This window comes from Pungitius pungitius, chromosome 20, assembly GCF_949316345.1.
Source record: "Pungitius pungitius chromosome 20, fPunPun2.1, whole genome shotgun sequence".
Lineage (NCBI taxonomy): Eukaryota > Metazoa > Chordata > Actinopteri > Perciformes > Gasterosteidae > Pungitius > Pungitius pungitius.
Genome location: NC_084919.1, coordinates 5860547 through 5878387, shown reverse-complemented (window position 1 = coordinate 5878387; position 17841 = coordinate 5860547). Strand labels below are relative to the sequence as shown.

General features: G+C 43.9%; 1 protein-coding gene across 3 annotated transcripts in view; it reads left to right on the top strand.

Moving 5' to 3' along the window:
* The first annotated feature begins 3178 nt into the window (after nucleotides 1–3178).
* fam184ab (family with sequence similarity 184 member Ab) overlaps nucleotides 3179–17841 on the top strand; it is a 90782-nt gene continuing 76119 nt past the window's right edge. Inside the window, exon 1 of one of the 3 annotated variants that reach the window (XM_037448805.2) lies at nucleotides 3179–3966. In XM_037448805.2, the coding sequence (XP_037304702.1) occupies nucleotides 3805–3966 (162 nt within the window). In that variant the 5' untranslated portion in view covers nucleotides 3179–3804. The remainder of the gene's footprint in view (nucleotides 3967–17841) is intronic. The other 2 variants (XM_037448806.2, XM_037448807.2) reach the window with 2 other exon arrangements.

The following is a 17841-nucleotide window of genomic DNA, read 5'->3' as shown; positions in this document are numbered from 1 at the left end:
GACCTTTTAGAGGGACTAGTTTGTTTCCAGGAGATAATAATGCTCTTTAAACACACACGAGCTGCTTTAATAGTCTTGGACAAGTTGAAAGAGTCAAGGGATCAACACAGTGATTGAAGGTCCGCCACTGAGGACCTGTAAAAGTTAAGCACATCCATAATATAAAGTTTATGGCAGCATATAATCCTGCATAGAAGACATCCTGTCAGGTATCCAGCGTTGCTTCACTTTGTCCCTGAAGGTCTCATGCGGTTTACAGGCTGAAGCGTTGTGCGTTTCGGTGTTAAATTATTGTAGATATGGGGGATTTGTGAGAGCTTATTATGCCCACCTGCCCTTGCGGTGGGTGAATACCAACCTCCGAGCATGTGTCTGTAACCTTGTGTACCTTAAAAAATCATTTGAGCACATGGGAGCTTAATCCCTTTATTGATGGACATCGAGGCTCCTTCTTGTTTAACCTCATATTAAATGCACTGTGTGAATACTCACCATTGCTTTCTCCAATAACTACACACATCAAACTTGCGTATCCGTTTGTGTTAACGCTTGTGTAGCGGAGACAATGAGTTTTCACTGGCCTTGATGGTTTAAGGACTTATTGACCCACAAACAGACCAAAATAAATTTACCCAATGGGTTCAACCTTCAGTGAACAACAATGATTATTAAATGTGTGTATAGAGCATGTGTGTGAAAGTACTTGTCCTTCTTCCCACATTGAGAATCTTTGAAAAACAGAATTATTGCTTTGGCCTTTTTAGCTACTGCTTTTTTCTAGTTAACTAAGTCAATGTCAGCTCCCTGAATCTGCAGAAAACGCTGTGTCAGGCTGACTTTTTTTGCTCTTGAGAGCTAAACAGTTGATAATGTTTTCAAAGACTAAAACTTTCAAAGGCTATAGTTGTAAGAGTCAAAGGCGAATATATTAGTTGATTGAAATTTGGATTCATGCTCATTGTCAGGAACTAAAGATATTTATGTTGTATGGACGCTGCTTTTGGTCTTGATTCGCTGACGTCATGATTGCAACACAGAAGAGCTGCGTGGGAATATAGTTTTTCTACCATGTGACAGAATTTATTATATGTATATTTGGTTAACACTTTGCTGCGACAAAACAAAAAGAATCATACAATCTCTTGTCATTTCCTAAAGGAAATGAAGTCACTGAGTTTTCAGGGTTGAGTTATTAGTGGCCAGTAGGAATGAATTGGTTAGCCATGCTAACATTTACAGCTTGCATGAGAGCAACACATTCTTCATGCAATACTATACAAGTGTTGATATTTTGATTAGCGACAATTAAATTGAACAATCTAGGGTGACATTGAAGGCACCGTGTTTAATCAGCGTTTGCACGTCTTTTGACACAAACATTGCAGTCCATTTTTTATCGGGTCGTAACGGCGCACAGATTGTCTGTGATGTATTTCTAAATAATGACTCAATCCTAAAATATCAAGGCCAACACTTGTGAATTTGGAAACCTTCATTGGGGACATTCTAACACGTCTGCACACAGACACAGACGTGCATGGAGCGAACACCCAGTGCTGCAAAGATCCCGTGGAAGCGTAAATAGAAACCATATAAACAAAACTATTTGCGTCATCCTTGTGATAATGACTATGTGTTGTACTGCCTGCAGCTGTCATTCCAGTCAGTTTACATTTTTTATTTCACATTTCACGCTTTGTAAAAAAAAAGTGAAGTCACAAAGATTCAACGTGGTGCGTTCCCTTTGCATGGAAGAACTGTGTGCTTCATACAACCTTTTGGTTTTTAAATATTTTAGAAACATACTTTTATGGTAGAAACACAAATAAAAACCTGAACGGTGAATGTTAACATTTATTTGAGCAGCAGATGGTGGGCGAGGTTTTAAATCTTCATGAAAACACGCCAAGCCGTGTATGCCGAGTAGAACAACACCAGACTGGATGATTATGTATTATCTCATACACAAGAAAAAAAAGAATTGTTGATCTTTTACACATACACTTTAAAATGTGGATGCATTTATGCAACAGCCAAAAGGACCCTGGTGTTGGATGGCAATGTGTTGGTTGGAGGTCGAGGATACTAAAAAGGTAGAGAACTTTTAAGTCATTGTCCATTATCTGCAGTGTTTCCCCTAACCCAAAAAATGACACCCCCATCACATGAAAAAGTGTGCATTTAAAAAAACAGTTGTAAACCTATGGGAAACACGGACCTGGCATCGGTCTTTGTGTAACCAATGACACAGATATGTCCTTTGCATGCTTTTAGCTTTTAGCAAAACTTGTAGCTGTCATATTGAGTTTTGTGAAAATGGACATTGGACTATGAATTGACAGTATTCCATGATTAAAACATTAGCCCTTCTGACTGTTATTAAATATCATTAAAAGATTTTTAAAAGTCACAACTATTAAAATCAATTTCATTGATTTACACGGGTGAGTAAAGTAGCTTAATGACCCTTTCTTTTTCCTCACTGAAACGGTCTAGATTCCAATTCATCAGAAACTGTACATATTTGTATGTAATCTACTTATTGTGATGCCCAAATGTGAATATTGGTCATTTTTCTATTGATGCATGGGATTACCTACCTAGCTAAATAATTGCCAGTAAACTGAGCATGAGACACGCCTTTAATGTTAAGTATTTGATCTGTTTGTGAACCAAACGATTAGGTCTTAAAAGTACATATTGTCTTGATTCTAAAATGGAGCATGTTTTTCCAATAGGTTATCCTAAGTGTTGATAATAGTTTCATCTATTTTTTACTTTGTGAATTATTCAGTGAATCATCAAAATATGTACATACACTTGGAATAGTTAAGAGACGGTTTAAGTTGTTGTAGAGTGACATTTAATGCATTTTCCTACTTCACTTAAGATGGATGAGTGATGTGATGAAACTAGAGCTAAATGAGAACCAACCAATAAACGCCAGTAGTTCAGCAAATTAGGCTAATTGAGTTTAGCTGATTGACTTGAACACACTGTATTTAATAGATAACTGTTATTGTTTTCTCAGCCCTCAAGCGGCTTTATACTTTGAACCTCGAGGCCATGCAGAACAACTCGCAGTTAAATGTATCCAAGGGCTTTAATTTAAATCACGGCATTGTCATAGAGCAGCGTCATCCACCCTCGAACGTGACGCCTCACTGTCGTGGTCTGCCGGAGCTTTAATGTGTGCTCGCACGTCCTATTTTTCGTGAGTTTTCCGACGCCCCCTGAAGGCAGCGCTGTTCCCACCCTACGTGAATGCAGCACAAACTGTTGAGGTGATCCATGGCAACAGAGAAGCAGCAACCAACCGCTGAGCCTGTCCCACACACACACACGCGCGCGCGCGCACACACACACGCGCACCTTCAATCTCTACACACTCTCCGTCAATGTAGCCGGAATGCAGCGAAGAAGAAACACTCTTAGCGGCTCCCGTTGAGACATTTCGGCATCAAGGTGACCGTGCGGGAGCCTGCCAGCCGGCCCGCAGCACCAGCCAACCGGACCCGCACCTCGGAGTGCCGAAAACGGTGTTTCAACGGACAAGATGGTTGAGGCAGAGGTTTTTGGAGCTTAACAATCCCCAAATCCATCCTTTGGTGAACAAGTATCCCGGACCCGAGAAAAAAAAAATGAAGGATATTTTTAACAGTCTTCGGGCTACAAAGGCTTCACATGTTTAATTAATAATTCTGTTGTGTCCGCCACTGTCCCGGGTCCACTCCGCCGCTCCCCCTCAACTCCCGCGTTACACAGCCCGCATCTCTCTTCAGCATCTGGAGCATCGTCGTGAAGATGGCGTCTGGGTCGAGTTGGCAGCAGTACTACTGCCCTGCCGGTCAGGGGAAATTTAGCACATCCACGGCAACCAGCATGTCCTTTCAGACCGGCATCACCATGGAATATACCCAAGACCTGCACCTGAAGATGAGCAAGAAAATAGCCCAGCTGACGAAGGTAAGGGGTGTGAACGCGAGGCCTGTCGGGTATCGACGTTTCCTCTCGGGTTGGACCCGGGTGACGTGACCGCCGATCTTGTGAGAACCGCACGCGCGCGACTCCGTTTGAGGTTTTACGTATTTAGTAGTGATTCGCCCTGCGATGCACCTTCCCAACGGGCATCGCGATGTTTTCAGTCGTGTCTACGTTTTCAAAAATGTTGTGTTACTTCCGGCGTTCATAAAACATACAGTGCACACTAGTTTTCTGGACGACACCTTTCTATTGATTCACACCGATAACTTAACCCCCTTGAGAGAGAGAGAGAGAGAGAGAGAGAGAGAGAGAGAGTGGGGATAAGAGGTGACTCGTGGCTTTTAATGAACACGCGCGCCTCATGTGATTTTAAAGCGCACACATTCGGCTCCCGCGGGGCGCCAAATATCGTCACACACGTGATTTAAAATGCACCCAGGTACAAGAAGAAGCTCAAACCGGTGTAGTCTCTCAACGGAGGTGTAGGCGCGAGCTCGGATGCTGCCTCCATCACATCGGCTCATTAGCCACAGACCACCCCGGGCATCGATCACCTGTGGTCGGCCTTCAGTCGTTCTCCCCCGTGTTAGTGTTGTTCTTGGGGGAGCTTTTGAAATCCATCTGCAGCTAAGGCGCTTCTTTCCTAACTTTGATCTGTATAAGCGGTGCGTGGAAATGAGACACGGGCTGGGTGGTTAGGGACGTGGTTGTTGCTGTGACACACATCCTCGTGTGCTTTCTGAAAAATATTGTATTGAATACCTAGCAGTTCCCTTGCTGTTTTGCCAGTGTATGTAGGTTGAATAAGAATGTGTGTGCCACCCCGAAATATGTATTCATACTGCATGGGGAACGTGCACTGTTCACGGATTATATTCAGCAGCTCATTTACAGGAATTATTTTAGTTAAACAATTTATTTCACCCAGCTTACTATAGGATGTTGTATATCCACACCGCCTCGGGTTTCAGGGTATTTCAAAAGTACAAAAATGGCCCACAGCAGCATTGCTTTGATCTCCCCACCCGCCCAAATGACAGTGTAGAAACATCTAACACAGAGCAGCACCTTTCCACCACATCCACCTGGAGTCAAAGCACTGCCGTGGCTCTGCTGTGTCATTATCATGGAGCTGTAGGTCTCTCCCGGGGGCCTCGCACTGGTTTCCGGCTGGCTCCTTGCAGGCTTTGACACCTCGTCGTGGCGCTATTCTCACAAGCGTTGGCCACTGACATAGGATGAACATTTCTCTTTGTTGCACGGAGGCCTGAGCCTTGCTGGCTCGGTGCCGAGCCTGCGCTGTGCGCTCTTTCACATTGAAAAAGCCTTTTGTTCATTTCAATCAAATTGGCACTTTTTTTTTTTTTTTACAAGCATTCGTGAAATCCAAGCCCTCGGGTTTCAGAGTGGCAGCTTGGTAAAGAAGAATAGTAGTTAAAACCTCTATTCCAATCAAATAACTTTTGCACTTGCTGAACTAAAAAATGTTGTGCCCGGCCAACAGGAATCCAGAAGGCATTAGTTAGTTTACACTGGCTTCAAACATTTGTTTGAAGAGTGAAAAATACGAAGATCAAGGCAGTTCAGCAGTTTAAAATGAATTCACCTTTGGGATGAAGATACTTTTGTTCCAGCCACATTTATTTTTTGACCTGCAAGCTACCAAAAGGGCACAGAACAATGTCGAACAACAACACCTAGAAAAAGGTGTACAAAAATAACATGTTTGTTGGGCGGAGTTCTGCTCTAAACATTGTCTCATCAGCTGTGTTAAATATGCATTATGCACCATCCCGCTTTTTCCCCCCCACATCAGGTCATTTCTTGGAGTCCCAAGCATGCGGCAGCATTTTGTAAAACTGTGCCGAGGAATACTAGGATGACATAGTGAATGATCAAATATTAACGTTGAATGCGTGGTGATGCAGCGTTTCAGCGCCGTGCATGACGTGTAATGTCTCTGTTCGGGGGCCTTTTCTGCGCTTGTGAATCTGTTGGGCAATGGGAGTACAGACCAATGAGTTGCAGTTTTGCACAGAATGTGATATTTACCTGTGTTTGAATAATCCATTGAACGGGAAAATAAGTTTTTCAAGCATCAAATTGCTGATGAAAGATCTGATTTTATAATCCGCTTTACTGAAAATAGTAATACAATATTAAACCGAGTTACACTGGATATTTCCTACTGCTACTTATTCAATGACGACATCAGAATGTTACCAGGTAAAAGGAAACTGTGTTTTCACGTGGCGAGTCACACTGAGCCTTGTACCTTCAGTGCCCGTATGTCCCATTAAGCCACAACCGGGCCGAATGGCCCGATGGCGCCGGCCATCTGCTCCTGCTGAACGCTGGTTTCCGTGGGGGGGAGGAAGCTTGATTCAGAAACAAATAGCAACATCAAGACCTCTCAGAGTAGCTCGCTGACATATTACCGGGCCGACTGACTTCCAGCCTGCTCTGTCTGTCTGTCTGTCTGAGTATTATTTGGGAGCCATCGAGGCATCCAAATGATTCCTCTCGTGTTTTGACTGGCCTCTAGTTTTTACTTTTTCATAGTTTCAACACAGCTCAAGTGTTTTCTGTCAGTTTTGTAGGTAGAACTTTTCCTGGAAACATTAGGACTATCCTCTTGAAATGATGCAACATTCCGCTTTCTAGCGAACACAGGTATGAGGCTAATGCTATGAATGTGCTAATGTTCTGGCGGAAACACGCGTGAGCTATTCGGTTCAAGGGTTATGAATGCATCAAAAGTTCAGGGGTGCCACATTCACATTTAAAGACGCATATCAGTAGGAATTTGTACTGTATGTATACTGTATGTGTATGTGTGTACTCCCAGAGGAGGAGAGAAGTTGTTCTTGAGCAGAAATAAATATGTGAAAGCAGATGCATGAATACACCGGATAAGCGGTTGAAGATGAGAGATGAGATGCATGAATACACGCTTGACTGGATGCTGCATTTAACGCTTTAAACAACGCATATAGTCAAATTATCACTCAATGACGAGGGTCACATTTATTTGCAACACAGCATAACAAAACTACTACTACCAATACTCAGATTGGTTGAAGACAGTGACAATCAATACTTGAATATGCATAGTCTAGAGGACCTCAACCTCTCTTACAGAATCTGATTGGATAAAAGCGCTCTCTAAAACAAGCCGCGCTAGAAGCAGAGCAACGGAGGAAATTAAAGTGAATTAAATGATAAAATGACTGTAACTTTTTGATTCTGGTAAGGCTTCACTAGCCCATCGCTGGTTACACCATTTCCTCATCATCATCATCATCATCACCTTTAATATTGTGATTGCGAACAATGATCTGCTCTTTTGCAATGCACCGGTACAAAGGGAGTGGTGCTGCTTCGCTGTCAGTTCAGCTTGGACTCTAACGTTGGCTCCCGTAGTAAATCATTGATCGCTATCCCGTGGCAATCCATTTCATGGTTTGTGACGCAAGACTTGTGTGCTGCCGCTGTCATTTAAGACCTCTTGCAGTAATTTTTAATCCCACAAAGCGGCTTTCCAATGCTTTTGAAGGTAAAGGGTATATCAAAGCCATATATCAGAAGTTATAACCTTTGATGGTTTTGCCCTTTTTATTGTAGTGCCTCCGTCAAAAAGAAGGCAATGTAGGTTTTGTGCTGCTATGGCAACAAGTCTTATGTCAGGGCAATGGCATGCAAGGAGTTGTTGGCGCATTTGTTTTACAGGAATAAGCCTGACTTTGTAGCTTGTCCACAGTGAATCGGGAGCAAAGCTTCTGGTGGTTGTCAGAGGGAAACGGAGCGGGCAGCATGTCATTTTGCAAAGTCAGGAGAATGCCTTTAAAGGAATGTATCACTTAGCCTTGGGTTTGTGTGTCTGTGTGTGTGTGTGTGTGTGTGTCTGCGCGCAGGCATGTCATCAGCGATGCCCGACTGACTTCAGTGTCAAAGTGAGTCTGAAATGGACCTCTGAGCTCTGCGTGCATTCCTGGACAAAGGAGGATAGGACGAGACAGATAGCGAAACACTGTACTCTGCGTGTGTGCCTGCCCGTGTTTACAGTGTGTGCAAGTCATATACTGTAGTGCTGCAGAACCACAGCATCATACATCGAGGATTTTACAAAATTCGATTCAAATGCCGACGATGTTAAAGCTGAATACGGTTACTGTCATTCTTGAATGGCCTGACGCAGCTTGCACCCTTTGAACAAACACATACAGAGCATGCCATAGTATTCTATTTTGTATATTTTTTGAGTTGTTTGATTGGAAAAAAACTTCAAGAAATCTAAGTGTGTCCGAACCAGTCGGTTTATCGAGTCACTCCGCGCAAGGACTTAAAATACTGCGGAAATCACTCACAAATTTTCTCCTGGCAGCAAGATTAAAGCCGAGATGCGTGTGTGTGTGTGTGTGTCCTTTAATGTCATAATCCAGGGGTGGTTGTGCCGTGATCTGTGTCGGGTTAGACAGCAGATGGTCTGAGCAACATGACCCCAGTCTTGGGAGTAGAGTAAGGCCGATTCAGTGGGGATTTAAAATGCTGATGCTGCTAATTCACAACCAAAGCTACAGTTTCATTCACCATTATTATTTGATTATTTAAATACAACATTTTATGACAAAGGTTTTCAAACAAATGTAATATTTGAACATCCCCATCATGGGATGTGAGCTGTACTCCTGAGTGAACAGTACTGCATTATAACCCTTATTATTATTAATCCCAGTAATACGTGCTGCTATAGCTAATGTCGCTGCTACTATCACATCCCCATGTGCTACAGTTGTTACCACAACGCTAGTCTAAATTTGGCCAACAGAGCGGAGCTTGGGTTATTAAAGTCTTGATAATATCCTCTTAATTAAACAAAAATTGCAAGCGCACTCCCAAGGCGCTGATTAGAAGCCGTTACTGTAAATTAGCTTTGCAGATGTTGCTTCCTCTGGAAAGCGAACAACTGATTTCGTAAACGCACACAGTTTGTAAGATCTATCATTTGCTGTCCGCGAGTGGTAGAAGAGGTGCAGGGTGTGAGCGAGGAAAAGAGTCCTGTTGATTGGCGTCTCTTTAAAAGCTGCAGAATTTAGGTGTGAGTGTGTGTGAATGCCGCTGTGAGGAGTACAGCGTATTAACCTCTGCAGGATGCTCCTCTGCTGATTGTCACAATCCACGTCAGATTTCATTAAGATACGCCCTCGCTCTCTCACACAAAAACACACAGACAGGACGAGCGATGAGGTGGGAGGGGGGGCGGCGGGGGGGGGCACATACTCGCCCCAAGCACCCTACAGTACAAATAAAACCGTGCCGACAAGCCTGTTGACTTTGGTGCTTGGAAACAGGCGAACACACGCGTGTTGCTCGCGCACTCACGAGGTGCGTGTGGAGGATTATCTGACGAGTCATTCTTAACGTTTGACCTTGACGTCATGCCCCCCCCCTCAGAAGCCACATCGCTGCTTACTCTTCTCATCCGGCTGATGCACACGGCGCTGCAGCAACAGGGAGAGCCACGGGGAGCGTTTTTATGGGACAAATATTCTGTGGTCTGTGTGGAAAACAGTCACTCGAGGCGGTCAGTGTCACCAGCGTGCAAAACAATGGAGGGTTGTTGTGTTTTTTTTTTTATTACGGCCTTCATGAGATGTGACCTGAGAAGTCACTCCAGCGTGGTGTGCTGAGGTTGTACTCGAAAGACCTCGTTGATCCACTCAATGACGACCGTAGGTGGGAGGTGTTGGGATTTCTTTTGGGCATGACATCACACTTTAATCTAGAGCAACAGAAATATACAAATATTTACTTGGTGTTTGTTAAAAAGACCTTGACCTTAATATTCACTTATTAATGTATTCATTTGGTAGACGCTGATTCTCTATGTGCCTCATTTGTTTGTTCAACCAAAGGTATCAGTGCAGAAGCCTTCCCTTCGCTCACTGCAGAGAAACGGCTGGTTTACATAAGGTCAGACGCACAGGAACAGACGAGGCGCTCGCTGCTCTCCTCTTTCCCGAGCGCCGCGCCGACCGGCGAGGGACGACCCCCTCATCGCTCGCCGTGCGGTTTCAGCGTGTTCCGAGCTAAAGCCAGAGAAACGAAGGCGCCAAAAATACAGGATCAACCTCGCTTATAGGAGCCGGTCATGGACCAGCGGTGTGAAACGCAAATTGCCTGCAACAAACCGCACAGGAGTGTTTTTAACGATGCGAGGGCCCTCAGGAGATGTATTGGTGCTTCTGGTGGCCATATTGGAAGGCAGGAATGGAATTGGAATGCCATTTAAAATATTGCATTCATTCATTTTATGACACAATACATAAGTAAGACTGCCTTGTATATTCCTGCAGTGAATAAATCAAGAGAATCAGGAAACAGCATTAATGTAGTGAAAGGCATGCAATTTTCACACGGGTGCATTTAGTCAGCTGGAAAATTCATTATCAATCCATCATCGATGATGACAACTATCCTCAAAAATGTAATTTAACTTACAACTACTATGAAGCTTCTCCCTTCATTCATTCTTGTTTATTTCAATAGAAGGAGCATGGGGGCCAGGGCCTTGACCCACGTCATCAAGTATGGTCTTAATGCATGTGTTCATATTATCATAAAATGGTGCCATATTGTTTCTGAATACCCCAGAGTAGTCTCCACGTTTTAACTGGCAATTCCTTTTTAGAAGGACAATCGTGTGAACCAGCCGTCGAGAAACGATCCAGACTGAAAATCGGGCAAATTCTAGACCTCCTCGCCTGACACCAGCCCACACGTTTGACTGGACAAAGGGAGTTTTTTTGGCAGACGTTGTCGGGGCCGCACATCAGGATGTTGGAGTCTTACGGTCTGCTTCGACTTTCCTCAACTTGGCAGCCGTGAGAGTCTCCAAGGCCACCAGGGACCTGTCTATTCACCGGGCTCTATTTCTCTCTTGTGATGGCAGAGATACAAACCGTTAACCCTATTATTTTTTTACTATTTTTACCATCACCAAAAGCATCCTTCAGATGGTTTTAAAAGCCTTGAGGAACAACATCAGGCATCTGCTGAGCAAGGTGGAGCGTTCGTTACATTCTACTCAGCAGGGTGCTCTGACTTTGTTTGCCTTATTTCAGCTATTATAGTTGGGATCAACAGTTGACCCTTCAAATGTATTCAATTATATTAGGCTCGATTGTGGCTACTGATGCTAATAATTGATTAGTCGTTTGCGCTGATCTGTTATTGCTATGAAAGGTTTAAATATTCGGTAGCTTGTATACGTGCAAATAGCACAGGCGGTATGAGGCGCTGTTTGCTTGGCATTGCAGAGAGGTCCATTTCACCCTTTTATCTAATTCATGCAGGTCTAGGCAAGGCAATGGAAATTTAATTCTATAGCACATTTAAACAACAAGGAAATTCAACGCACATAAAACCATTAAAACCATCAAAACGTGAGGGAAAAGGTAATTTGTAAAAACAATTAAGTAAAAACAAGCAGTAGCCCTTTAATATCCTCATTATGAAAAAAGTGAAAATTAGGCTGGGCAATAATAATCTTTTTCCAACAACATAGCTCGATTAAAGTAATCTAAGGCGTAGATCTGGTTAAGTTAGGGTCAATACAGTTTTCTACAAACTGGTAGAGCAGAGTTCTGTTAAGTAGCAGAGAAAGCTGTAACGGTAACTGGTAGCAGTGCACAAAAGGAACCCAAAAGCCAGACTCGGACAACGATCTGAGAGACGGGTGGATCTCTACTAAAAGTTCAGTCAAAACCGGGAGATCCGTCAGCAGGCAAACAAATCCAAAGGGGCGGCGAATTTGTGGTCAAAAGGCAGGCTGAACAGAAGGATGTCGACCCAATTCAGAACTGCTGGACAACTGGGCACACACGCAAGGCAATGTGGAACAACAGAATGCTACAGCCTTTAATAGTGAGTGGCTGATGGGGGGGGGGGGGGGGGCTGTGCTGCAGGGGAGAAGGGCAAGGAGAACCAGGTGAGGGTAATGGGCTGATGATGTGGGAGGATCTGAAATGAGGGTTAGAGTTGGTAAACATGCAGGTGAGGATGCGGTCAAATGTATGACAAAAGCCGCACAATCCTGTGGTGAATTCACCCGTCAGTCTTTGCTTTCAATGAACCAAACAGTGCTAGTACCGAAATGTCGTGTGATAGAAGGAGCCTATGATTGACATGTGCATCACACATTGAGTCTCAAACTGAGTCTTTGATTGACATGTGCTTTCATTACATTTGGGTGTGTCATTTTTACCCCTGCTCTTCAAAGCTGTCCAAACAGCCACTCCATGTCTTGAATGAATGATGAATTACAATTGCGGAAATTGTTCAAATCAGATGTTCGTTTATGAATTTCCAAAACTGAAGACGCAAATGTAACTTGAGGTTAGTCTCTAGTTATCTGAATTCAACCTGAGGATTATTGCACCGCAACGAAATGATGCTCCTCTGAACAGACCCACACAGGAAGTGGGCATCAACAGTGAGGATTTACCACCGTTTCACAAGCACACAAACTCCACCTTGTTTTACCAGTGATTAATGAATATCTACTCTTTGATTCACTTTGGAATGATGAATATTTACACACAGGCCGGACACTATATAGCTGCAATATATTAGGGCCGTACACAATTAGACTAATTATAATTTGGAACATTTATAACCACTTAGCAAGCTATGATTTTGAATAGATTTACCTTTTATTTTCTTTCTTTTGGCTCTTTCGATTGGATGGCTTTGTTTACCCCTCTGTCCTTAACGTCCTCTGTTCATATCTCTCTATCTGTCTGTCCTCCCTTCAAGCAAAGGAGCTCACCCTGTTCCTCTCTCCATGAAGATAAGATGAAACGATCCCTGAGGGGATATTTGGGCCATTACAACAGCAGTGACAGGACACAACAAAGACAAACTATAAATAGCAGAATAAAGGGACACTTCTTTTATAAAATGTAAAGATTTTATGTGAATCGAATATAATCAATATTCTACTTGAATATATTGAAATCAAAAACAGCAATGGAAGAATCGTTCCCTTTCTACTTTATCTCCCGTTACCATGGAGACACAATAGTTTCTGGAATTCATTGCTTGAGCCATGAATCTGCAGAATAATGTAGAGAGAGAAATTATCCAGCTTAACAGCTTCTTACAATACTACTAAATAATGAGCACTCCCAGCACTACGTCCAGAGGCCATAATTGACCAACCAGAGGTATTCAACTAGAAACGGTGTTATTGACAAATATTTGTTAAGATAAAAGAATAAGATATATCAGAAACAAAAACGCACTGTTTTAAATCACAAGAGAAATCCCTTAACCGGATTTGCTTCCATTAGATGGATGATAATAGAACTGGCTTCTTCCTAAACGGGATCGTTATAACTCACTGGGGTATTGCAGACCATGACCAAAAATATCTATTTATCCACACAGCTCTGCTGATCCGTCTCCGCCATGAGCTTGACAAGCCCAAACTCAGCATTCCTCCATTTTATTTAAACCAATGGCTTCTCTGGGACGTGGTTTATGTCCAATCAATAGGCCTCATTCTCCATAAATGCCTGCCTTGCTTTCGCTGTGCCTTACAGTAAGTTAGTGCTTCCATTCATTCATTTTTACTCCAGGTTCTATTATTTTTTCAGGGGATTTTCACTTCAGGTAGCAGGATCTAAGGCAGTCTGACCTTTTGAATAGCTGGAAAGGCAATAGATCTGCCGTCGGGTCTCACAAGTGAACATCATTGCCCACAGCTTAAAATAATTTAACCTAATAACATTGTCAATTGTCAAGCCCGGGCTCTAATTCCATGTTAATGCCCGCCTCGTCTAATCGGCCAAATCAAATAGCAGGGATGCAACTAAAGAGAAAATCCCGTCCCCGCTTGCCGTGGGCTGTGGATTCACCCTATTTGTCCAAATTCAATTATGGTGTTGATAGGGGCGCCGCGTTGCCAGAGGAGCCGACAATCCCAAACCTGGATCGCACAGGGTAGAAAAATGTTACTGCCTCACTGCTCACTGTTTCAAACAACTTCTGCCCACACAACCCTATCAGCAGCTGCAGCCAGCTGTGCCATCCGCTGATTATTCTGATGTTAACTGATGTCAGAGGAACATACATTTTTGTCTTTCTGTCTTTGCTTCGTGGACTTCAAGGACCAAAGTTTGTTCAAAAAGTGGAAGTTCAACAGAGTTCTGCTTATTACCAAAAATGGATCCTGGGAAATGAAAGATAAACACCTTCACACGGCCTCCAGATTCATTAAATGAATTTAATGAATGTTCAATAATATTAAATCCAAAAGCAAACTATCTGCATCACACAGCGGTCGCTGAGTAGCTTTTTAAAATTGTATTCCCCATACTGAAATCATTGCCGGGAGCAGTTATTAAACAGTGCACTCACAGCAGCTTCAGACTGGAAGTTCAATTTAATTACAAGCAAGCATCGCAGTGGAAAAGCTCTTGTTCTTTGCAAAAGTCATTCAATCCGTGTTTAGTTTGGTTTACACGCATCGTGGTGTGAAGGCTGGACAGAGGAAAGCAGAGGAAACGTGAGCTGGATCAATATATATAAAATATATATATATATATATATATTTTCTTTTCCGCATTTGATTAAAGCAGCCCGAATCCAACGTGGGTTTAGCCAATTTTTCAGCTGCCACTTTGATAGCAGCCTGTGACACTGTGGGGGCCTTCTTTGTGTTACTGCTACTTAATCTGTGGAATCGCAGCTGTCTCTTACTTTATTTCATTTTGATTTAATCTGTGTATGCATTTGCATGACAGCTTTTCAGGTGAGCCGTCACATTGTGGCCTCATCTTTTCATCTTAGCTCATTAAACAGAAGCTCACGCTCAGCGCCTTGGGCTTCATGCTGCGGACAAGTGATGTTTATTTATTTATTTATTTATTTATTTTTTAATGAATTGTCCTTTTTCCTTGATGGAGCGGTTACGAGCACACGCGCCCGCATTGCGTACCGGTTCCCTATCGGGCCCGATGTTTCCATGCACTGCTTCAGTATGGTTTACTCATTCCCACAACGCATGATGAGGTCACACGGCCGCCCACGCACACACGCATGCCAAAAAAACCGAGAGGCTGCGGGCTACCAGTGCTACAGAAACTGATGCCACCGCTAATGGAATTCAATGTGCTGTGAGTGTGGGCCAAACACAGAGGAGAAGACGGAGAGAGAGGGAGAGAGAGAGAGAGCGAGCGCTATGCTGTTCCCAAAGGGACCCTGCGCTATTCTTAACACCTTCTCCATAACGATCGTCCCATTCATTCATGTCTTCTATGCAGACCCGGGACTGTGTTTCCTGTCATGTGGATCAGTGTAAACCATTACCTCCGTTAGAGCAGATCAGAGTCATCCATGTGTACCTGGGGTGTGATACCTGTGTTTTAATTGATGACACATGAGACAGTGGTTTGTCGAGAATGACCTCTACGCCGGTAGCTGAGCGCTACAGGGTGACTCGACAGAAAGAGATCGCACCTCTTTAATGACTTGCAGGCTCCAGCGCCCGGCAAAGGACGGGGGAAACGGCTGTACATGCAGAAGCGAGAATGTGAGAGATCCCCCTACTGAACTGAATTGTGGCTTCTGGCTCCCCCCCCCCCCCCCATGGTGGTGGTGCTCTCTGTTCTGTATTCACTATGGATGTGTTTGATTTCACTTAACCATAATGAGCACCAGCAGGATGCATGATGAAATCAGCTGAACTGTAAAATATTATTCATTACTTCATACTTTTGGAACGCGTACATCTTAATCGCTAAATATGCAAATGGTTACCATGCAAACATGGAGCCATATCTCCCAGTACTGGTTAATTCAATATTGACTGAGAATGTATCTTAATCTGTCAAATGAAACACAAAGTATCCGAAAAAGAGGCGTGTTACATTGTTACACAGAGCTCCAAATTTGGAAAGACCCAGATCCTCCTTGCGGCAGTGGCAAGCAATGGCAACTCAATGGCAACTCAATGGCAACTCAATGGCAACTCAATGGCAACTCAATGGCAACTCAATGGCAACTCAATGGCAAACGGAAGCAAGCAAGTGAGTGGCAATCGCCAGCCAATCAGTGGCAAGTCCAGTGCGGGCGGCACACTGAGTGGGCGGATCCAAGTTTGTTCTCATTGGGCGATGTTTGTACAACAGATCAGCAGCCCTAAATACGTTTTTTAAATTTTATTTGAGACACGTGAGCGATTGGGGGGATTGGAGGGGAGGGGTCAGGGGCAGCGGTTTCTGTGTGGTGGGGTTCGACGTACGACCCTCCCCCCGACCCACTGACCCTCAGCCCCCACCTCACACGGAAACCCCCCCCGTCCCGCGGACCCTCACACCCCCACACGGAACCCAGACCTCTGTGTGTGTGTGTGTGTGTGTGTTAGTGTGTGTGTGTGTCTTCACAGGAGACCGGGGGGCAGCAGGTGATGGAGCCTCATCATTCAACAGCTGTGGACTTCCATCCAAACACGCACACGCACACACACGCACACACCCAAACTGGAGTGAGATTAGCGTATGCTGTCTTTGCCTCCGTGTGTGAGAGGGAGTGTTTGTGTGAGCGGTGTTGGATGCATCTGAAACGGCTGCTGTGTGTTTAGCCGGAGGGCAGGTTCAGTGTCAGTCAGGGTCGGCCCGTCCAGCGAGTGAGACAGCTGCAGAGGGACGGCCGAGTGGACACAGAAAAACAACAACAGTAAAAAGCGTCGCACAGAGTTTCGTCAACAACAGACAACGGTATCGTTCATCTGAAATTTAAATATGAATGTGGATGGTAGGAGGTAAGGAGCTGAACATTGTGGGGATTCAACTTGGGATGAGATCAGATAAGTTCTGAAGTACTGGGAATTGGCATGGCAAATTATATCATTGCAAAAACTTTGTGTCACTAGTTGGTAACACGTGTCATGCCAGTGTTTGCAGTTCCAGAAGGAGCGTGTGCTGAAACCAAAAGGTGTGGAGGTTTGGAGGCAGATCAGCACCAACCGCGTCCAACATTCATGTGTTGGGATGTGTGTCTTTTAAACGAGCCGGGGAGAAAGATACAGGAAGCGCAACCGTAGCATTGGTGGACAGCGCGGGTCAATCAACCGGTACACGGACACAAGTGTGCGATCAGAGTGGTGAAGAAACAGGTTGAATATGTGCTGTCGTCTCATCTCTTGTTTGTTTTGGTAAAGATTACAGTCCCTGCGAGGAGAGAACGCAGTAATCAGTAGCTGTGTCCCTAATGTTTGTTTACAGTAACTATGAATAACCCAATTTGTGTGTGCTCATGTACACGTTATATCCCAAATATAATCATAAACAGGGTAATCCTCATGAATGGGTCATTTATATCCATACACAGCAGTGCACGTATGTATTATAGCATATGCAATTAACATTGGTTTCCAGTTGCAACAAAGTTGCTGATTATTTTCTGTTGAATACCGTCTACAGCCAGCTTCGATCCCACAGTGGCGACAACCTTCGCGAAAAAAATGGCCATGCATTAGACACAAACCGTGCACACTGTGAGAGACAAGCTGAATGAATTCACATTATCACATCGGGCTGAGAGTGGATTAAGGAGCTGAGAGATTGGAGCTCTGGGTCTGTGCTGCTGGTGACTCATCTGACCTGATTCTGAACAGCAGAGGCTGAGATTTTCAATGAAACGAGCATCTATCCCCTGCCTGGTTGTCACCATATGGGATGCTCTGATTTCACATATGCTCTGCTTTGTTAGCACCGATTCATATTAGACCCAAAGCTCTATGGCCTTTCTTTTTATGGTTTGCATAACAGGAATCAAAGTACATTTTTGTGA